This window comes from Aquarana catesbeiana, unplaced genomic scaffold (genome assembly GCF_042186555.1).
Source record: "Aquarana catesbeiana isolate 2022-GZ unplaced genomic scaffold, ASM4218655v1 unanchor228, whole genome shotgun sequence".
Taxonomy (NCBI): domain Eukaryota; kingdom Metazoa; phylum Chordata; class Amphibia; order Anura; family Ranidae; genus Aquarana; species Aquarana catesbeiana.
In genome coordinates this window covers 1898206-1922077 of record NW_027362655.1, presented here as the reverse complement: position 1 = coordinate 1922077, position 23872 = coordinate 1898206, and the positions used below count along the sequence as shown (strand labels likewise).

General features: G+C 46.3%; 2 protein-coding genes across 3 annotated transcripts in view; both read left to right on the top strand.

The window, feature by feature from the left end:
• Positions 1 to 23872, top strand: part of LOC141121652 (uncharacterized) — a 447439-nt gene that overhangs the window by 356315 nt on the left and 67252 nt on the right. The window lies entirely within an intron of this gene.
• Positions 1515 to 12985, top strand: LOC141121678 (uncharacterized). Of its 2 annotated transcripts, none has more exons than XM_073611371.1 (7): positions 1515 to 1632; positions 7733 to 7861; positions 8135 to 8269; positions 8356 to 8479; positions 8596 to 8693; positions 8782 to 8929; positions 11703 to 12985. In XM_073611371.1, exons 2-7 carry the CDS (start codon positions 7766 to 7768, stop codon positions 12680 to 12682), a joined length of 1581 nt encoding a protein of 526 aa, XP_073467472.1. In that variant the 5' UTR covers positions 1515 to 1632; positions 7733 to 7765; the 3' UTR covers positions 12683 to 12985. The 2 variants fall into 2 exon arrangements, with proteins under 2 accessions (XP_073467472.1, XP_073467471.1); XM_073611370.1 differs by having other exon boundaries at positions 11700 to 12985.

Here is a 23872-nt window from a genome sequence, read left to right as displayed (position 1 = left end):
GGCACTGACTGATGGGCACTGATAGGTGGCACTGACTGATGGCCACTGATTTGCAGCACTAATGGCTGGCACTGACTGATGGGCACTGATTTGCAGCACTGATAGGTGGCACTGACTGATGGGCACTGATTTGCAGCACTGATAGGTGGCACTGACTGATGGGCACCGATTTGCAGCACTAATGGCTGGCACTGATATTCAGGACTGATAGGTGGCACTGACTGATGGCCACTGATTTGCGGCACTGATAGGTGGCACTGACTGATGGGCTCTGATTTGCAGCAGTGATAGGTGGCACATACTGATGGGCACTGATTTGCAGCACTAATGGCTGGCACTGATATGCAGGACTGATAGGTGGCACTGACTGATGGGCACTGATAGGTGGCACTGACTGATGGCCACTGATTTGCAGCACTAATGGCTGGCACTGATATGCAGGACTGATAGGTGGCACTGACTGATGGGCACTGATAGGTGGCACTGACTGATGGCCACTGATTTGCAGCACTAATGGCTGGCACTGATATGCAGGACTGATAGGTGGCACTGACTGATGGCCACTGATTTGTGGCACTGATAGCTGGCACTTATGGGCACTGATAGGTGGCACCGATATGTGGCACTAATAGGTGGCACTGACTGATGGGCACTTATTTGCAGCACTGATAGGTGGCACTGACTGATGGACACTGATATGTAGCACTGATGGCTGGCACTTACTGATGGGCACTGATATGCAGCACTGATGGCTGGCACTTATGGGCACTTATGGGTGGCACTTATGGGCACTGATGGGTGGACCCTGCCCATCCCTCGCATGGGCAGGGTCCCTCACATGGGCTGGGTGTAACAAGATGTCCGCTGCTGCATTCTGACTAGGCTTACTGAGGCCGAGTGCAGGGTGTATCAAGATGGGCTCTTGTATGCTCATCAATAATCGATTTTATCTTATCATGCCAAGCTGACAGCAATTATTTAGTGCTGCATTATTTTCAGCGCCACTGCCTACCAAACAGTTCCACCTATGATTATAGTTAGTGGAGGGGGGTCCGTACTGAGGGGGGGGGGCATATACTTAGTGGAGAGGGGGGTCCGTTCTGAGGGAGGGGGTCTATAGTTAGTGGAGGGGGGTCCGTACTGAGGGAGGGGGTCTATAGTTAGTGGAGGGGGGTCCGTACTGAGGGAGGGGGTCTATAGTTAGTGCCGAGGGAGGGGTCGGCCTCGGGCGGCCAACATCGCGGGCACCCAGGACAGGTAAGTACTTATTTAAAGTCAGCAGCTACAGTGTTTGTAGCTGCTGACTTTCAATTTTTTTTTTTCAGGGACGGAATCCCGCTTTAAAGGAATGGTTACTATGAGACATTTCTTGGGGCTGCAGTTCCTCTGAACTCCACAAGGTGGTGATCTCACTTCTACCCAGACAGGAAGTCTCTATGGAAAATAGACTGGAAGTGATGTTTAGTCGACAGGAAGTGATGTCTGTCAACAGGAAGTGATGTCTGGTCGACAGGAAGTGATGTCTGGTCGACAGGAAGTGATGTCTGGTCAACAGGAAGTGATGTCTGGTCGACAGGAAGTGATGTGGCAGGAAATAGAGAGAAGTCGTTGCTGGAAGTGGCATTAGAGGAGGTAATAAGATCTTGTTTTCTATTTACACCCAGTAACCCCCCGTCATGTCCGTCCTCTTCCTCCATAGTCACTGTGATGTCTTTTATCTCCAGCAGATGATGATACACACATATATAGTGTGGAAATGTAGAATAACCCCGTATATTACAATGAGGGAATTTATGGTCTGTACCACGAGGGGAGTTATTGATGTCAGTAAATGTCGGGTCCAGACATTGTATGTGGGGGGGGGAATGAAATAATTAACCACTTCCGGTCCGTCTGCCGTCATTATACGTTGGTACTTTGACGTTGAATACCATTGTTTAGGGCTGAACCGATTAATCGATATTATCGATAATGAAAATCGTTGTCAACGATTTTCATTATCGATTAGTTGGTCCGCACCTTCCTCCCTGCCAGTCCGTTAGAATCCTCATGTGTACAAGGCGGCAGCGCCTCCGTATGTGACCAGGCAGGTCCGCGCCTCTCCTCCTCGCTGACGTCAGCTCCCCCCTGCTATTCTCAGCCCCGCCCCCTGCTGCCTCGAGGGAATGAGGCGAGAAGCAGCCGTGAGAGCCGAGCTGCACACTGTGAAGATAAGGTAGCGGCTAATGGCTATAGCTATACAGAATACTCATCAGTAGTACTATAGTACAATAATTTCTTTGAGAAGTGCCCCAGTATTTCTGGGGAGGGGAAGTGCCCCATTATTGGTGTTCCGGGGGGTAGGTGGAATAGTGCCCCATCATTGATTTTCCTGGGGGGGGAATAGTGCCCCATTGGTGTTCCTGGGAGGGGGAGAATATTGCCCCATCATTGGTGTTGCCGGGAGGAATAGTGCCCCATCATTGGTGTTGCCGGGAGGAATAGTGCTGCCCCATCATTGGTGTTCCTGGGAGGAATAGTGCCCCATCATTGGTGTTCCCGGGAGGAATAGTGCCCCATCATTGGTGTTCCCGGGAGGAATAGTGCCCCATCATTGGTGTTCCCGGGAGGAATAGTGCCCCATCATTGGTGTTCCCGGGAGCAATAGTGCCCCATCATTGGTGTTCCCCGGAGGAATAGTGCCCCATCATTGGTGTTCCCGGGAGGAATAGTGCCCCATCATTGGTGTTCCCGGGAGGAATTGTGCCCCATAATAGGTGTTCCCGGGAGGAATAGTGTCTCATCATTGGTGTTCCCGGGAGGAATAGTGCCCCATCATTGGTGTTCCCGGGAGGAATAGTGCCCCATAATAGGTGTTCCCGGGAGGAATAGTGTCTCATCATTGGTGTTCCCGGGAGGAATAGTGCCCCATCATTGGTGTTCCCGGGAGGAATAGTGTCCCATAATTGGTGTTCCCGGGAGGAATACTGCCCCATCATTGGTGTTCCCGGGAGGAATAGTGCTGCCCCATCATTGGTGTTCCCGGGAGGAATAGTGCTGCCCCATCATTGGTGTTCCCGGGAGGAATAGTGCCCCATCATTGGTGTTCCCAGGAGGAATAGTGTCCCATCATTGGTGTTCACGGGTGGAATAGTATCCCATTACTGTATTGGTGTTCCCGGGAGGAATAGTGCCCCATAATTTTCATTATTACGTTAAATAAATAAAAAAATTGCAGATTACATTTTTTTTTTAATGATTTTATCTGATTAATCGAAACAATAATCGGTCAACTAATCGATTATGAAAATAATCGTTAGTTGCAGCCCTACCGTTGTTATAGCGGCAGATAGCTTTCATTACTCCGGTATTATTAAAAATGGCGGGCAGTCCGCTTTCAGATAAAAGTTACCGGAGCTGTCAGTAGCGGCGGAGACGATCCGGTCCTTTCCCCTCAGAGGCATGAAGTCGAGCGAGGGAAAGATGGCCCCCATGCGACTCCATACCATTGGATGACGGAAGCGACATTACACATCACCTCCGCTCTATAGTCTTAAAGGGGAATTTTTTTTTTTTTATTGCATTTTAGTGTAAATAGGAGATCTGAGGTCTTTTTGACCCCAGATCTCACATTAAAGAGGTCCTGTCATGCTTTTTTCCCCCCTTCTATTAGGAATAAAAGTGATCCAAATTTTTTTTTTAAGGGACAGTGTAAAAGTAAAAAGTAAAATAAATAAGAAAAAAATAAAAAAATTTTCATGCTAACGTGCAGAAGCAAACGCATATGTAAGTCGCGCCCACATATGTAAACAGTGTTCAAACCACACATGTGAGGTATCGCCGTGATCATTAGAGTGAAAGCAATAATTCTAGCCCTAGACCTCCTCTGTAACTCAAAACTGGTAACCTGTAGAAATTTTTAAATGTCGCCTATGGAGAATTTTAAGTGTCAAAATTTGTCGCCATTCCACGAGCGGGCGCAGTTTTAAAGCATGACATGTTGGGTATCAATTTATTTGGCGTAACATTATCTTTCACAATATAGAAAAATTGGGCTATCTTTACTGTTTTCTTATCTTTTAATTCAAAAAAGTGTATTTTATCCCCAAAAATTGTGTTTGTAAGACCGCTGCGCAAATACGGTGTGACATAAAGTATTGCAACAACCGCCATTTTATTCTCTAGGGTGTCTGAAAAAAAATGTAAAAAAAAAAAAAAACATCAAAATGGATTTTTCAGCTGAATACTAGGGATGAGCTGAACACCCCCCTGTTCGGTTCGCACCCGAACTTGCGAACAGGCAAAAAATTTGTTCGAACACGCGAACACCTTTAAAGTCTATGGGACTCAAACATGAATAATCAAAAGTGCAAATTTTAAAGGCTTATATGCAAGTTATTGTCATAAAAAGTGTTTGGGGACCTGGGTCCTGCCCCAGGGGACATGGATCAATGCAAAAAAAAGTTTTAAAAACAGACGTTTTTTCGGGAGCAGTGATTTTAATAATGCTTAAAGGGAAACAATAAAAGTGTAATATCCCTTTAAATTTCGTACCTGGGGGGTGTCTATAGTATGCCTGTAAAGGGGCACATGTTTCCTGTGTTTAGAACAGCGCCCCCCCTCCTGAACCGTACCAGGCCACATGCCCTCAACATTGGGAGGGTGCTTTGGGTAGCCCCCCAAAACACCTTGTCCGCATGTTGATGGGGACAAGGGCCTCATCCCCACAACCCTTGACCGGTGGTTGTGGGGGTCTGCGGGTGGGGGGCTTATCGAAATCTGGAAGTCCCCTTTAACAAGGGGACCCCCAGATCCCGGCCCTTCCCCCTGTGTGAAATGGTAAGGGTATACAAAAGTACCCCTACCATTTCACAAAAAAACTGTCAAAAATGTTAAAAATTCCTTCTTCTTGCTTCTTCTTTTTTCTATCTTCTATCTTCCTTCGGTTTCTTCTTCCATCTTCTTCTTCTTCTGGTTCTTCTGGTTCTTCCTCCGGTGTTCTCGTCTGGCATCTTCCTCCGCGGCGTCTTCTTATCTTCTTCTTCGGGCCGCTCCGCATCCATGATGGCATGGAGGGAGGCTCCCGCTGTGTGACGCTTCTCGCTTCATCTTTTTCTCTTCGTCTTTTTCTCTTCATCTTCTTCTCTTCATCTTCTTGTCTTCAACTTCTTTTCGGGCCGCTCCGCATCCATGATGGCATGGAGGGAGGCTCCCGCTGTGTGACGCTTCTCTTCTGACGGTTCTTAAATAACGGGGGCGGGGCCACCCGGTGACCCCGCCCCCCTCTGACGCACGGGGACTCGACGGGGACATCCCTGTGGCATTCCCCGTGACGTCAGAAGGGGGCAGGGTTACGTAACGGGTGACCCCGTCACCCGTTATTTAAGAACCATCAGAAGAGGAGAAGCCTCACACAGCGGGAGCCTCCCTCCATGCCATCATGGATGCGGAGCGGCCCGAGAAGAAGATGAAGAGAAAAAGATGAAGAGAGAAGCGACACACAGCAGGAGCCTCCCTCCATGCCATCATGGATGCGGAGCAGTCAGAGGAGAAGAAGATAAGAAGACGCCGTGGAGGAAGATGCCGAACGAGAACACCGGAGGAAGAACCAGAAGAACCAGAAGAAGATGGAGGAAGAAACTGAAGGAGGATAGAAGATAGAAGAAGGAAGGTAGAAGAAGAAGATGAAGGAAGATAGAAGAAAGAAGAAGCATTTAAATAAAGGAATTGTCAAAAACGGTCTCTGGTCATTTTTAAAATTTTTGACAGTTTTTTTGTGAAATGGTAGGGGTACTTTTCTACCCCCTTACCATTTCACATGGGGGGGCCGGGATCTGGGGGTCCCCTTGTTAAAGGGGGCTTCCAGATTCCGATAAGCCCCCCGCCCCCAGACCCCCACAACCACCGGGCAAGGGTTGTGGGGATGAGGCCCTTGTCCCCATCAACATGGGGACAAGGTGTTTTGGGGGGCTACACCAAAGCACCCTCCCAATGTTGAGGGCATGTGGCCTGGTATGGTTCAGGAGGGGGGGCGCTCCCTCGTCCCCCCTCTTTTCCTGCAGCCTGCCAGGTTGCGTGCTCGGATAAGGGTCTGGTATGGATTTTTGGGGGGACCCCACGCCGTTTTTTTTTAAATTTTGGCATGGGGTTCCCCTTAAAATCCATACCAGACCTGAAGGGTCTGGTATAGATTTTGAGGGGTACCTCACGCCATTTTTTTTAAATTATTTTGGCCGGGGTTCCCCTTAATATCCATACCAGACCTGAAGGGCCTCGTATGGAATTTAGGGGGACCCCCACGTCATTTTTTATTTTTTAATTTTGGTTCGGGGTTCCCCTGTGGGGAATTTCCATGCCGTTTTTATCAATGAACTTTTATGTGTATTGTCGGACCGGCAGTTCATCCCTAGCCGCGAGTAGTTTTAAATGACTTTTTTTCCTTTGAAATGTCATTTTGCTGTCAGACTGTTCTAAACACGGGAAACATGCGCCCCTTTACAGGCATACTATAGACACCCCCCAGGTACGAAATTTAAAGGGATATTACACTTTTATTGTTTCACTTTAAGCATTATTAAAATCACTGCTCCTGAAAAAACGGTCATTTTTAAAACTTTTTTTTGCATTGATACATGTCCCCTGGGGCAGGACCCGGGTCCCCAAACACTTTTTATGACAATACCATGCATATAAGCCTTTAAAATTAGCACTTTTGGTTTCTCCCATAGACTTTTAAAGGGTGTTCACCCCAAATTGTTCGCTGTTCGGCGAACTGTCGAACAGCCGATGTTCAAGTCGAACATGAGTTCGCCTCGAACTCGAAGCTCATCCCTACTGAATACAATTGTTCCGGCTGGACTGAATATTGATATTGAGCTGTTTGCTTTTGATTCATCTGTGTTATGCATTTTTATAGTGTTTTTATATAATTTTACAAGTTATTGATGATTATATATAAGGTTTTGTGTGAATTTAGTGAGATATGATGATATAGAAGATTTAATTCTGGGCTATAAATGGTTAAGGAATCTGGATGTGGGTAGGAGAGCTTTTTAGGACTTCTTCACCTGCCTATAGCCCTCCTTGACAAAGATTGGTGTCTTCCAATCCAAACATGTCGGATGTCACCGGGTTAGGAGAGGCGCCCTCTCTGGTTACATCTAAGCAGTATCTGGCCCAACCATTCACCAGAGTATCTGCGGCTGGGACCCTGACGGTGGATTACCTCTTCTGCTCCTTAAAGCCGAGTTCCGCGGGAAAAAAAAAAAAAAGGTCAGCAGCTACAAATACTGCAGCTGCTGACTTTTAAAATAAGGAAACTTACCTGTCCGGGGTGCCCGCAATGTCCTCACCCAAAGTCGACCCGTCCCTCATCTCCGGGTGGAGGCGCCGGCATCTTCAGTAAGGGACCCCTGAGGAGGAAGTGTAGCTGAAGGACTTTGGCTGCAAGGCTCTGAGGTAAGAGGGGGCTTTAGGGCTCATATGGGTCTCTGTTGGTCCTCCCACTCCACCTGCACTTACTTTTATGATATTCTTAAAGAATTCCTGCCAGCCAGCGAAGGGCCTTCAGCTCACCATCTCACTGATTAAGAAATATGTTGCAGGACACAAAATAGACGAAGACATTTATAGAGGGGCATGGGGGCAGTAGTCCTTAAATTTACATTAACCCCCCTATTACCCCCCTCACATCCACAGCCTATTATTGTGTGACCAATACCATCCAAATAATTCTTACTTTCATTTCTCAAAGTTATCCATCTACAAGGAGACCTGTATAGATCAAATGACGGCACCAATGAGGATGGAGGAGGACCGGAGTCACATGACTGAGAAGATACTAAACCTCACCCTGGAGATCATCTACCTGCTGACCGGAGAGGTGAGGAGGATTCTGGGAGGTCACATGACATCACTCTTATCTCTATTAATGAAACACAGACCTGACTGGAGAGGTGAGGAGGATTCTGGGAGGTTACATGACATCACTCTTATCTCTATTAATAAAACACAGACCTGACCGGAGAGGTAAGGAGGATTCTGGGAGGTCACATGACATCACTCTTATCATTATTAATAAAACACAGACCTGACCGGAGAGGTGAGGAGGATTCTGGGATTCTAACATGATATTCCTATTGGTTCCTCAATACAGAGATGTCCTCTAATGAAGTCAGGTGATCATATGACCATCACAATGCCTCCATGTGACTCCCTAAAACCTGAGAGACACAACATGCAGAAGATTCTAGAAGTCACCAAGAAGATGATGGAGCTGCTGACAGGAGAGGTGAGCGGTGCTGGGAATTCTGGGACATTATCCAGTAACAGACAAGGGATGTGTCTGGATGGTGACTGTATCATTGTGTGTGTCAGGTTCCTATAAGGTGTCAGGATGTCACTGTCTATTTCTCCATGGAGGAGTGGGAGTATTTAGAAGGACACAAGGATCTCTACAAGGACGTCATGATGGACAATCAGCCGCCCCTCACATCACCGGGTAAGAGGAGACTTTATTGTAAAGGAGAGAGCAGTACGGAGGGTCCACCTAGATCCCCCATCATCTGATAAACACATAGAAACAATGTATTCAGTCAGTGTGTGTGTTTCCTACAGATGGATCCAGTACTGGGAACCCACCAGAGAGATGTCCCCGTCCTCTGTATTCCCGGGATTCCACACAGGAAGGTCACACCATCCCTCACCATCATCAGGTAGATGAGGAACAATCACTGATAGTATCATTAGGATCTGTATATTATCTGCATTGTACCATTGATGTAATTTTTATTATATATTCAGAGTGGAAACCTGAGAGATTCTAAAGTTGGGGGTAAAGCAGAAGAAAAAGAAGAAGAGAGGTATGTGAGGGATGATCAGCAGTTTATGGAGGAGGATGGAATAACGGAGACATTTATAGAGGAGGACACTCCTACAGAGATCAGCACAGGTGGGTCATTAACACTAAATACATTCCTCCACCCATACTGCTCACTGATTGGTCCAGAGTAGAGCAAGGACTGGGTGATATCAGCCTGATTCCCTGGTCACTTTCCTGAGCTGTGTTCCCGGTCCTGTATTCCTGTATTTCTCCCGGATAATCTTCCTTCTCTGTGCTGCAGACACAATTTATGTATCTAGACTGGATTTATGGAGGTTCTGGGGTTCATCTGGCAGCAAAGTCATCATTTCATTATAGTTGTTACTAGACCTAGGCACTTGGGGTATGTGCTTTGGGTCTTTTGCCCCATAACCCAGTTTAGTAAGATCTCTGACAGAACAATTCTCCCAGGGTTACTGTTGTCTGCTGGCTGTGCCGGGTGGAGGGATATGTCTGTATAGTCTCAGACCCAAGTCACTGAGTGCAGTCTCAGGAGATGGGAGGCAGCGGTGTGGGACCTCTGCAACTTGTCTTACGTAAACATTTAAGCTTCCACTGATTACTGAATACCAATATTATGAGTCCCGATCCTTACACTATATAATTTATATTGCATATTACATCGTCCTTACCTCTTCCCTACATGCTATATTTTGTATATTTAATACTTCTGACTCCTTGTCATGGAAATTCCACTATACGCTGCGTGTAATCCATATCTCCTGCACTAATAAAGCACCCTTTCAGCTTCTTGGTATAATGCATCTTAGTAAACCCCTGTTTACCATATCTTCCCAAGTAAACAGACATGACCACCATCCTCACATCCTTAGCTCTGCAGGTCGACTTGGAGATAATGGGAGCAACCTTTATTTATATAACAATAGAGCTTGTTAGCTTCACAATCTGTCAATCAAGCACAGGCATTCCTTCAAACAGGAGGAGTTATACAAATCTCAACCAATGAAAAATTACTAGGGAAGTCTATGGGCGTGTCTGGGCAGGGGCAGTGTGTATGATTTCCTGACTCCTGTCTCTGTAAGCCATCATCTTCAGCTAGACAAAGAAAGCCACATGGCTGGCCTTGAAATCATGAACACTGTGCACACAACGCACACAAAGACTCTCATTTTTACCGTTGGCGTGAATCCTTATTCTGCATTGTTCAGAGAACAACACATACCCGGAATATACTACCATTCCTGAGGATGGGAGATTATCTGCAGGAACAGGCCATAGCCTCCCTACGTGTTGATCAGACACATAGAGACACACAAGCGTACATCCCCCATAACCGATAATGTCTTTTCAGAGTGAACACATCCCCCCCAGATGATCGTCTGTGCATTGCACAGGGGCCCTTCGCTGGCGGACATATCCCCACTCTGCAAACACTTCTCTGCATCCTCAAGAAGCTTTCCACTACCAAAACGGGTCTCAACCAGCGTCAGTCTGCCCCAGTCAGCTCTTTAGAGTGGGTTACAGGAGAACTAACACTGGGAGATACTGTGACAATACATATTAAATACATCTTAATAAAATTTCCACAACACCCTGCACTATATACTCTATACTGTACATTACATACTCCTGACCTCTGCACTATATACTCTATGTCAGCCCTCAAATTTTCCACTCGCCTACTCGCATTTTGCGAGTGGGAAATGGGGGCTGGCCAGCGTGGGTTGCCTGGTAGCGGGTGGAGGCGAGCACCACCGGCAGGCGGGGTTAAACAGGAGCCGTTCTCCCAGCGATCGCCCCAGGGGAAGAGAGCATGGAGGAAGAGGATTGCCAGTCAGATCATCACAGAGCGGGGATAGCCCGCTCTGTAACTGCTTACATTAGAATTGCCGTCCGCTCACCGTCAGACCGGCGTTCTACCTATCACAGGCATGGGGTTAGGAGGCGGGGCATAGTGTGACGGCGAGCGGACAGCAATCCTCTTCCTCCACTCTCTCTTCCCCTGTGATGGTCTCTTCCTCTGCACAGACGAGGCTGCAACTGTGGGCACAGGTGAGGCTGCAATGGTGGGCACAGGTAATGCTGCATTGATTGGCACTGATAAAGTTGTTGTTAATATTTATTTTTGGAACTTAATTCTGCATAAAACATTTAAGTGTCATTTCATGAGATAATTTATCAGTGTGTTTAGAGGAGGAGCAGGGTAGGGGTTGGGTGGGGCAACTGGTGGCAAGTAACCCTTAAGGCCTGGCTAGAAGCTCAGGACTTGAAATGTTGAGCCCTGCACTATGTTGTACATTACATACTCCTGAACCCTACACTATATACTCTGTTGTACAATTCATACTCCTGACCCCTGCACTATATACTCTATGTTGTACATTATATAAACCTGATTTTTGCACTATATACTCAGGGGGAGATTCAGCTTCCAGGTTTTATTGGTAAAGCTTAATTGAACAAGCTAAAGTTAGAGGCTGATTGACTGCCATGTAGAGCTGCACCAGATTCTATGTGCACCAGTTTTAGTAAATCTCCCGCTCTGTGGTGTATGTTACATACTCCTAACCCCTACACTATACATTCTATGTTGTACATTACATACTCCTGACCCCTGCACTATATATTCTATGTTGTACATTACATCATTCTGATACAATATAATCCTATCTGCTGTATCTTATACAATATGTTGTACATTACATAGTCCTAACTGCTCTGTACTCTCTACCCACTGCTATATATAAACATAATATGTATTCTCTTTTGGGAAACCCATTTTCTACCAGCTGGACATTTTATATCTGATGATTTGATTGGAGCACAGCAGGAACCAATCTGCTCATGTCTAGTAATAATCTTTTTATTTCTATTTTAGTAGATGGACGGGAGATGAGGAAAACCTCAGAGGATTGTCTCACTTTGTCTCCAGACTGTAAAGTAGAAGATGAGGACATCACACAGTATAGTCCAGGAGAAAACCCGACTACCTCAAATGTCCATCCGGCACCACACAGTGTAGATGGACCATCGTATTCCTCTTATCCTGAGGAACCTCAGACTGTGAGGGACGGTGCCGTCCTTCCAACAGAGAAGAGCTTTTCCTGTACGGAGTGCGGGAAGTGTTTTAGTTTTAAATTCAATCTTAATGAGCATAAAAGATCTCACACAGGGGAGAAGCCACATTCCTGTCCTGAGTGCGGGAAATGTTTTTCAAGGAAGTGCAATCTTTACAGACATCAGAGATTTCACAGGGGGGAAAAGCCGTATTCTTGTCCTGAGTGCGGGAAATGTTTTTCACAGAAGTCCAATTTTTACACCCATCAGAGATCTCACACTGGGCGAAAGCCATATTCCTGTCCTGAGAGCGGGAAATGTTTTTCAGTTGACACACATCAGAGATCTCACACAGGGGAGAAGCCGTATTCTTGTCCTGAGTGCGGAAAATGTTTTTCACACAAGTCTAATCTTTACAAACATCAGAGATCTCACACAGGTGAAAAGCCTCATTTCTGTCCTGAGTGTGGGAAATGTTTTTCACAGAAGTCCCATCTTTCCGTACATCAGAGATCTCACACGGGGGAGAAGCCACATACCTGTCCTGAGTGCGGGAAATGTTTTTCAATGAAGTCTCATCTTTACATACATATGAGATCTCACACAGGGGAGAAGCCGTATTCCTGTCCTGAGTGTGGGAAATGTTTTTCAATGAAGTCCAATGTTTACACACATCAGAGATTGCACACGGGGGAGAAGCCTTATTCCTGTTCTGAGTGTGGGAAAGGTTTTTCAGATAAGTCAAATCTTTACAGACATCAGAGATCTCACACTGGGGAGAAGCCACTTTCCTGTCCTGAGTGAGGGAAATGTTCCTCACTGAAGTCCTGTCTTTCTGTACATCAGGGATCCCACACAACCCTTGAGGTGTATTAGTGCCTTGAGTGCAGGAAATGTCTTCTATATGAATGTTGCTGGACATCACAGCTCTCATGTGGGGAAGAAGCACACCCTGATATACACCTCAGATATACTCCATGGATGATCTTCATCATGTAAGAAACAGTTCATAAGGAGATCAGAGATCACCAAAGACATGGATGAAGTGTTGTACTGTGTTGGCCATTGATAGCAGTAGATAAATAAAAATGGAGTCATTACCTTTCATTGACTGAGTACATTTTTTGGTGTGAGCTTTCACAAACTCTTAGAGGCAGGGCCACTGATAAGGCAGTACAACTGGCCCTCCCGTACTGGTCTCGGGCCCTATCGGATTCAAAGGGGGTCCGGGCAGCTCTACTGCTCATTTATGGACTGCTGATGCAGTTGTTTTAAACTGAACACCATCTCTTCCCACTCGCCAACTCCAGGACTGAAATTGCAGTTACCTTGGCCCCATCAGTTTGACAGAGGGGACCAGGAGGTGACAGCAGTGAGGGGGCTTTAAATTTATTGGTGTCCTGCAGGTGAATAAAGCACCACATGTCCCGATTGTGTAATCAAGTTCCAACCGCTCGGTGGTGGGAGCATACAAGCTTTCCCAGGTAATAGTAAAGCTGTTGTGAACAAGGCCGTCATGGCTGAAACGCGTAAACACCAGCTGTATCTACCTCTCTTTATGGAGTATTAATAATTTTGAAAAGATTGAAGAGCATGTATGGAGTTACGGATCATCTTTTACTAACCTGTCCTTTCAGCCCCAAATCCAAACGCTGTAGAAAGCTCGTAGACTTCACCTCCGTAACATCTCTAAAATACGCCCCTTTTTAACAAATGAAACCACCAAGCTCCTCATTCACTCCCTCGTTATCTCTTGCCTTGACTATTGCAACTCCCTTCTCATTGGCCTGCCTCTCCAAAGGCTATCCCCTCTTCAGTCTATCATGAATGCTGCTGCCAGACTTATCCACCTTACCAACCGCTCAGTGTCTGCCACCCTACACTGGCTCCCGATCGCCCAGTGAATTAAGTTCAAAATACTAACCACAACATACAAAGCCATTCATAACTCTGCCCTGAGCTACACCACCAATCTTGTCTCCAAATATCACCCAAGCCGTCCTCTAGACTCCTCTCAAGACCTCCTACTTTTAAGATCCCTTATCTCCTCCTCCCATGCTCGTCTCCAGGATTTCTCCAGAGCCTCTCCCTTCCTCTGGAACTCGCTACCTCAACCTGTCTGATTATCCCCTACTCTAGCTACCTTCAGGCATTCCCTGAAAACTCATCTCTTCAGGGAAGCCTATCACACCCCAAGCTAATCTTTTACCACTTCCTTCTGCTCATCCCTCACAGTCACAACCTTTTGTACCACCTGCCCCACCCTATTAGATTGTAAGCTCTTCTGAGCTCTTAACTCTCTTGTATTGTATTGTAACTGTGCTGTCTCCCTTTTATATTGTAAAGTGCTGTGTAAACTGTTGGTGCTATATAAATTCTGTATTTTACGAGCACAGTGGCTGTATTTGACGTGCACATTGGCTGTATTTGATGGGCACAGTGACTGTATTTGACGGGCACGGTGGCTGTATTTGATGGGCACAGAGGCTGTATTTGATGAGCACAGTAAAGTAATGATAATCAGTCCAAACAGAAAAAGCAGACGCTTGTAATAACTCAGCAATTCATTGTTCTGTTAATTCAAATAGAAAAAATGACAAGATGCTGTGATCTTCCACTTCTGTGGTGAATAATAAATATGTGCTCATAAATAATTCTCCACCAGTGATTAGATGGCCTCTCACCTTATACTTAGACCCTATTCCACCAGTGATTAGATGGCCTCTCACCATATACTTAGATCCTGTTCCACCAGTGATTAGATGGCCTCTCACCATATACTTAGATCCTGTTCCACCAGTGAGTCCCCTAATGGGGGTAATATCAGATGAATACTTCCACTCCACTCTTTTTTTTTTTTATCCAAGAAAAAACTTTTATTGGTTACATACTGCCCAAAAGACCATAGCCAACCACATACACTGTACATTATACAAAAATAAATCACATGCCAACAGTTTCTGTACAATTTATACATCAAGAAGCAAACATGAATACCATGCAACGTACATAAAGACAATACATGTCAGTACTATGCCCATATTAAGTTCAACCCGTATAATCAACCCACATTTAGGCCTGGAAGCCTATCCATGGTCAGATGCGCTAGGGCAAGCCCAGGCACACCCAGCCGTGGATCCCAAAGTTTCTCATATTTGCGAGAACACCTCCTATTCTGGTAAATAATCTTTTCCATTCAAATGGTGTTTCCCACAGCAGCCACCTACTCCTTAACTGTAGGAGGATTCTCTGATTTCCAATTCAACATGATCATTTTGCGAGCTAGACATAAAGTCCTAGTAATAGCCTCTCTAGGATGGATGTAACTTATTTAAGCGGTGGACTGAGGGTGAGGCTGCACCCACTGACCAAGTCCATGCCCAGGACGACACACGTCTGGGATCAGGAGCCAGACCCTCAGTTATGATCCCGAGGTCACCGCCATCTGAAGCACGTTGGGAGTTAGATATCTGTTTGAAGCGCTGGCCTGGCTGAGTGCCTTTTTTTTACAGAAAGCACTAGATTTCCTTTGTTTAATTTTATATACTGTTGAACGAGAGGATGCAGCACTGACAGGAAGTGTTGGAGATTAAAGAGCGAAGCGGAAGTATTCATCTGATATTACCCCCATTAGGGGGCTCACTGGTGGAACAGGGTCTAAGTATAAGGTAAGAGGCCATCTAATCACTGGTGGAACGGGATCTAAGTATATGGTGAGAGGCCATCTAATCACTGGTGGAACAGTATCTAAGTATATGGTGAGAGGCCATCTAATCATTGGTGGAACAGGATCTAAGTATAAGGTAAGAGGCCATCTAATCACTGGTGGAACAGGATCTAAGTATATGGTGAGAGGCCATCTAATCACTGGTGGAACAGGATCTAATTATATGGTGAAAAGCCATCTAATCACTGGTGGAACAGGATCTAAGTATATGGTGAGAGGCCATCTAATCACTGGTGGAACAGGATCTAAGTATATGGTGAGAGGCCATCTAATCACTGGTGGAACAGGATCTAAGTATAAGGTAAGAGGCCATCTAATCACTGGTGGAACAGGATCTAAGTATATGGTGAGAGGCCATCTAATCACTGGTGGAACAGGATCTAAGTATATGGTGAGAGGCCATCTAATCACTGGTGGAACAGGATCTAAGTATATGGTGAGAGGCCATCTAATCACTGGTGGAACAGGATCTAAGTATATGGTGAGAGGCCTTCTAATCACTGGTGGAACAGGATCTAAGTATATGGTGAGAGGCCATCTAATCACTGGTGGAACAGGATCTAAGTATAAGGTAAGAGGCCATCTAATCACTGGTGGAACAGGATCTAAGTATAAGGTGAGAGGCCATCTAATCACTGGTGGAGAATTATTTATGAGCACATTTTTATTATTCATCACGGAGGTGGAAGATCACAGCATCTTGTCATTTTTTTCTATTTGAATTAAGAGAACAATGAATTGCTCAGTTATTACAAGCGTCTGCTTTTTCTGTTTGGACTGATTATCATTGCTTTATATGAATGTAGTAATTATTGTTTTTGAGGATTAATTGTTGCACTGTTACTTATATATTCACTTGCTAGTGGCGCTGCACTATACATAGGATTTATTTTAGACTGAAGTGAGTGAGAACACTTTTGAGTGAGAAGCAGCAATTGGATTATTTATGTATTCACTTGGATATTTTTAGTATATATATATTACTGCTCAGGAGGAGGCATTTTGGCACCTTTGATTTTGCAGTAAAATTGATTGCAGATTTATTCATGTTATATGGATACAAAGAACCCCAGCCGAGAGTAAAATTGATATAAAAATAATATTCTCTGCAGATCTACTGCTTCCACTTTACACCTACTTCATTGATCTTCTGGTGTTTATCAATAAATTAAGTAGCCTGAACCATGTGCAAATTCATATATGACATAAAGTGTTTTGTGCTCAAGATGCTGTTCCCTGCAGATCCACTGCTTCCACTTTGCACCTACTTCATTAATCATATAATAATTGCTGTTACATCATACAAAATCTTAACCCAGTGGTATGTGATGCCACAAAAGGCCAGGAGGTGGTTCCCTACAACCACAGATATATGCTGGAGATGTGGCACGGAAGTTGGTACATTCCTACACATCTGGTGGACATGTCATCTAATTTGTGACCTTTGGAACAAAATAATGTACTGGATTAAACACATTACCAAAACTAAATTAAACCTAAATGCTGCTGCCTGCCTAATTCATATAAACTCTAGTACTCTGAGTAAGTATAAGAAAACCCTTACAAGGCATTTATTAAATGCAGCAAAATCTTTAATTCCATTACATTGGAAATCCACCAACACACCGAAGGTCAGGGAGTGGTTGGACAAAGTACAAAATGGAAGAAATATCAGCTATGAAAAGAGAAAACAGCACCGCATTCAATAAGATGTGGCAACCATGATGGCTTTTCACACAATTAGATAAGTTCGCAATTGCGAATACATAAACACAACATTTCCCTGAGACTCTCAGTCTGGATTAACGACATCATAATATTAATTATCACATAAACTACCCATTCCTGCAAATAATGGACAACCCATAATGAGAATCGAGCCAAACTAAACAAATACGTCAATGTTCTTTTATATTCCCACCCGATTTCTTTTACTCCAACTTTGAATTTCCTCTAACCCTCCCCCCCCCCATTTTACCCTATCTCCCCCCACCAATTTTTCTCCAAAGCCGTATTACCTGTATTCATTGTAACATTGATTTACTCTCAATAGTAAATTTTGCTCTTTTCAAATGTAAACTGACACTTCTCACACTGTTGATTTTTTTTTTTTATGATAATTGCCACATGTACATTTGTTTTGTAAGCTCTCAATAAACTTTGATTGTGAAAAAAAAAATTGATGCCGTGTTAAATAAACTAAAAATCTGTGCAAATTCATGTAAACATACAACATTTTGTGCTCAATATAGTGTTCTCTGCAAGTCCACTGCTTCCCCCTTTGCATCTACTTCTCAAGTAGAAAGTAAGTGCTGCGTGTTCCACAGACAGGAAGTGATGTCACTGGAAGTCGTGGGACACACAGCACTTCCTGGTGTTGGTTATACAAGCATTGGGGATGGGGAGATTTACTAAAGCTGGAGCATTCACAATCGGGTGCAGCTGTGCATGGTAGCCAATCAGGTTCTAACTTCAGCTTCTTCAGTTAAGCTTTGACCATAAAACCTGGAAGCTGATTGGTTTCTATGCAGAGCTGCACCAGATTTTGCACACTCCAGTTTTAGTAAATCTCCCCCATTGCGTCACATCTGTTCTTCAGTGAGTGCAGATTTTAGTATTTCCTTTTAATAAAAGGCATTACATGATGTGGGATTCACCTTCCTCTCATCCCTGAGTGTGTATGAAGAAGCGGAGCTCTGAGTGTGTATGAAGAGGCGGAGCTCTGAGTGTGTATGAAGAGGAGGAGCTCTGAGTGTGTATGAAGAGGCGGAGCTCTCAGTGTGTATGAAGAGGCGGAGCTCTGAGTGTGTATGAAGAGGCGGAGCTCCGAGTGTGTATGAAGAGGCGGAGCTCTGAGTGTGTATGAAGAGGCGGAGCTCTACGTGTGTATGAAGAGGCGGAGCCCTGAGTGTGTATATGAAGAGGCGGAGCTCTGAGTGTGCATGAAGAGGCGGAGCCCTGAGTGTGTATGAAGAGGCGGAGCCCTGAGTGTGTATGAAGAAGCGGAGCTCTGAGTGTGTATGAAGAGGCGGAGCTCTGAGTGTGTATGAAGAGGCGGAGCTGTGAGTGTGTATGAAGAGGCGGAGCTGTGAGTGTGTATGAAGAGGCGGAGCTCCGAGTGTGTATGAAGAGGCGGAGCTGTGAGTGTGTATGAAGAGGCGGAACTGTGAGTGTGTATGAAGAGGCGGAGCTGTGAGTGTGTATGAAGAGGCGGAGCTCTGAGTATGTATGAAGAGGCGGAGCTCTGAGTGTGTATGAAGAGGCGGAGCCCTGAGTGTGTATGATGAGGCTGAGCTCTGAGTGTGTATGAAGAGGCGGAGCTCTGAGTGTGTATGAAGAGGCGGAGCTCTGAGTGTGTATATGAAGAGGCGGAGCTCTGAGTGTGTATATGAAGAGGCGGAGCTCTGAGTGTGCATGAAGAGGCGGAGCCCTGAGTGTGTATTAAGAGGAGGAGCTCTGAGTGTGTATGAAGAGGCGGAGCTCTGAGTGTGTATGGAGAAGCGGAGCTCTGAGTGTGTATGAAGAGGCGGAGCTCTGACTGTGTATGAAGAGGCGGAGCTGTGAGTGTGTATGAAGAGGCGGAGCTGTGAGTGTGTATGAAGAGGCGGAGCTGTGAGTGTGTATGAAGAGGCGGAGCTGTGAGTGTGTATGAAGAGGCGGAGCTATGAGTGTGTATGAAGAGGCGGAGCTCCGAGTGTGTATGAAGAGGCGGAGCTGTGAGTGTGTATGAAGAGGCGGAGCTCCGAGTGTGTATGAAGAGGCGGAGCTGTGAGTGTGTATGAAGAGGCGGAACTCCGAGTGTGTATGAAGAGGCGGAGCTCTGAGTGTGTATGAAGAGGCGGAGCTCTGAGTATGTATGAAGAGGCGGAGCCCTGAGTGTGTATGATGAGGCTGAGCTCTGAGTGTGTATGAAGAGGCGGAGCTCTGAGTGTGTATGAAGAGGCGGAGCTCTGAGTGTGTATATGAAGAGGAGGAGCTCTGAGTGTGTATGAAGAGGCGGAGCTCTGAGTGTGTATGAAGAGGTGGAGCCCTGAGTGTGTATGAAGAGGCGGAGCTGTGAGTGTGTATGAAGAGGCGGAGCTCCGAGTGTGTATGAAGAGGCGGAGCTGTGAGTGTGTATGAAGAGGCGGAACTCCGAGTGTGTATGAAGAGGCGGAGCTCTGAGTGTGTATGAAGAGGCGGAGCCCTGAGTGTGTATTAAGAGGAGGAGCTCTGAGTGTGTATGAAGAAGCGGAGCTCTGAGTGTGTATGGAGAAGCGGAGCTCTGAGTGTGTATGAAGAGGCGGAGCTCTGACTGTGTATGAAGAGGCGGAGCTGTGAGTGTGTATGAAGAGGCGGAGCTGTGAGTGTGTATGAAGAGGCGGAGCTCCTAGTGTGTATGAAGAGGCAGAGCTGTGAGTGTGTATGAAGAGGCGGAGCTCCGAGTGTGTATGAAGAGGCGGAGCTCTGAGTGTGTATGAAGAGGCGGAGCTCTGAGTATGTATGAAGAGGCGGAGCTCTGAGTGTGTATGAAGAGGCGGAGCTCTGAGCAGTGTTGCCAACCACTTGTTAATTTACAGGCAGCACGTAAATTTCACCCTATTTTCGGGGTGCCCGTAAATGTCCGTTACGGGCAGCGGTGCCCGTAAAGAAGATGGCTGCAGGCCAACAGTGCTACTATGCATGCGCCGTTCCGAAGCCTGCCAGGTTCGGGAGAGCTTGTACATGCACGGCTGGGCACCCCAGGGGCGGGCGCATGCACAGTAATGTAATGTCATAAAAAGAGGGGGGGGGGTGCTGCGCTACCCAGAGGGTCTATGCTTATTGGTATTGTTAATAATTCCTACTGGTCGTAGGGCAAGAGGCCTCGATAAAATAGAGTATATAAACGTACGTAAAAAAATCGCATGAGTTGGAGTGATAAGTACGCATGAAAGGGTGTAGTAACTCAACTTGGTTGCATATATATTGATCCAACAGGTGATTAATATATATATAAATATAAACAATAATACATATGTTGATCCAAAAGTGATAAATATAAGTAAAACCAATTCAGCATGTGTTTAAAATTATTCAATCCTATAGTACAATATATCAAAGTGCTCGTGCTCTCGTGCTTTAAATAAAATAATCCAAACTAATGCATATACTGAAGTGCAATAATAAAACAATAATATTACAAGAAAATCAATGTATCAAGTGAAACAAACAAAAGAAGGCATGGTCGCCTGATCCTGGTGTTGCGACCAGTGCAAAAGTGCAAACGCAGTGTGGGTGGTCACGTGAATAAATAAATAAATAATTAATCCAATGTACTTGCTGATGTCCACAAAAAATTCATTAATAATCAAGTGTCCAAAGAATCCGTGCAGCCAGAGACAAAATAATCAATGGTGCACAGAAGAACAGTGCTCAAACACAGCAATAAGAATGACAGTGGGGTGGTGATATGCAGATAAAACACTCTGTGTCCTCTTCATGCAGCATGCGCTAGTGTAGGTAATGGCCCCTTACCTAGCGGTGCTAGGTCAACCGCATATAAGATGTTAAATCCCAAGGTCCTGGGTCTCTCCTGCGTCTCTGTGTCCAAGCTTGCTGACTCTGCAGGATCCTATTGGGGGCTGGATGTATCTAGTTGTGGTCCTAATTGGGGTCCTGGGGCAGTGCGGCTCCAAGCTCCTCCTCCACATCACATCTCAAATGTATGTAAAATATAGGACAAGGTACCCAAATAGTGAAGTATGTTTTTCTTGGGGTCACTTTATTCACATATACAATGTACAGAGTACTCACATTAAGCAGTTTTTTTCATACAGCGTTGTATCCTACGAGCGGCGAGCTCGCAATGCATTCAGCAGAGAGAAGGAAACAGAAAACAAGCCTATTGTAATGTCGCCACCTGACGCCATTTTTGAATAGCTGGCGCTCGTATTTGATGATGTCACCCCCCCTGCAGATGACACTTACTCGGTGCCTGTAACCCGTGAAGTGCCACGTGGTGGGGGGTACCTCTCGGCTAGACATGGCATGTGTCAGTGGGCACAATCTGCAGTGCGCTGTGCCCGCTGCTGGGACAGCATGCTGCAGGGTCACTGTCCTGCTACTTGGCAGCAAAACAACACGAAGGATCCTGATGTCACAATGCAGAGGTGCTTCCTGCTGCTCAGAGCATCCATAAGGACTAGAAAAGGAAAGCTGCTTCAAATTCCATCCATCCAGGTCAGTCAGATGTCACCTCAGATGTATTGTGCTATACTGAGCCTAGTATGTATGAGGAGGAGGAAGGACAGAGAGCGACTTAGCAGAAGCAGAGAATGACCCCCTCCTGTATTCTGTCCGCACAGCCTCTGACCCCTGTATTCTGTCCGCACAGCCTCTGACCCCTGTATTCTGTCCGCACAGCCTCTGACCCCTGTATTCTGTCCGCACAGCCTCTGACCCCTGTACCCTGTCCGCACAGCCTCTGACCCCTGTACCCTGTCCGCACAGCCTCTGACCCCTGTACCCTGTCCGCACAGCCTCTGACCCCTGAATTCTGTCCGCACAGCCTCTGGCCCCTGTACACTGTCTGCACAGGAACTGACCCCTGTACCCTGTCCGCACAGCCTCTGACCCCTGAATTCTGTCCGCACAGCCTCTGACCCCTGAATTCTGTCCGCACAGCCTCTGGCCCCTGTACACTGTCTGCACAGCAACTGACCCCTGTACACTGTCCGCACAGCCTCTGGCCCCTGTATTGTGTCCCCACAGCCTCTGACCACTATACTTTTATGCCCCCGTGGAAGACTTTTTAGTCAAAACGCATCGGGCCAGCACCTCCTGCTTCCTACATTGCCATTTTATGTACTTGTGTGATCACTTTTTATATGCCATTTTATCCTCAATAAACCTACCTTGGTTGACCTACGCCATGTGGAGCCCCTTTTTTCTTTGTCATCAGAACTCCATGCAGTAGTTCTGATGACCACCTTTGGACCACCTTCATTACTGGACCTGTTTGGCAGCTGTTCAATCTTTGGGAACCTCCATTTTCAACTTACACCCAACACTGTTCAGATTTGAGTTCGAGGCCTACAGGAGACCATCCAGTTTGGTGTAACCACTGGGGATCTAATATCCCAAAGCCTTATAGACGCACTACCGTACGGTAGGTGCGTCCAACAGATCCGGTAAGAGTACCCATTCTTCTACCTGAATGTTCATTCGTGCTCACCTTGCTCTTAAGTGCATCTCCCATTTCGGTTGAAGATTGAGGAGCTAGTTCTCCCACTATTTGGACATTTTATTTGTGGACATTTCTCCCATTTTTGTATTAGCTTATTTACATATTTTGTGAGGTTCACTACCCTATATTATCACTGTTTCCTATTGCACCCATCCCGCCTACCTGATTGAGACGGCTTGGATGCATATAGGTAGTTATTATTTCTAGTGCTACACTTATTGTGTTCACTCTGTCCGCACAGCCTCTGACCCCTGTATTTTGTCCGCACAGCCTCTGACCCCTGTACACTGTCTGCACAGCCTCTGACCCCTGTATTCTGTCCGCACAGCCTCTGACCCCTGTATTCTGTCTGCACAGCCTCTGATCCCTGTATACTTTCTGCACAGCCTCTGACCCCTGTACTCTGTCCGCACAGCCTCTGACCCCTGTACACTGTCCGCACAGCCTCTGACCCCTGTATTCTGTCCGCACAGCCTCTGTCCCCTGTATTCTGTCCGCACAGCCTCTGACCCCTGTATTCTGTCCGCACAGCCTCTGACCCCTGTATTGTGTCCGCACAGCCTCTGACCACTGTACACTCTCCGCACAGCCTCTAAACCCTGTATTCTGTCTGCACAGCCTCTGACCCCTGTATTCTGTCCGCACAGCCTCTGACCCCTGTATTCTGTCTGCACAGCCTCTGACCCCTGTACACTGTCCGCACAGCCTCTGACCCCTGTACACTGTCCGCACAGCCTCTGACCCCTGTACTCTGTCTGCACAGCAACTGACCCCTGTATTCTGTCCGCACAGCCTCTGACCCCTGTATTCTGTTCGCACAGTCTCTGACCCCTGTATTCTGTCCGCACAGCCTCTGACCCCAGTACATTGTCCGCACAGCCTCTGACCCCTGTACTCTGTCTGCACAGCCTCTGACCCCTGTATTCTGTCTGTACAGCCTCTGACCCCTGTATTCTGTCCGCACAGCCTCTGACCCCTGTACACTGTCCACACAGCCTCTAAACTCTGTATTCTGTCCACACAGCCTCTGACCCCTGTATTCTGTCCGCACAGCCTCTGA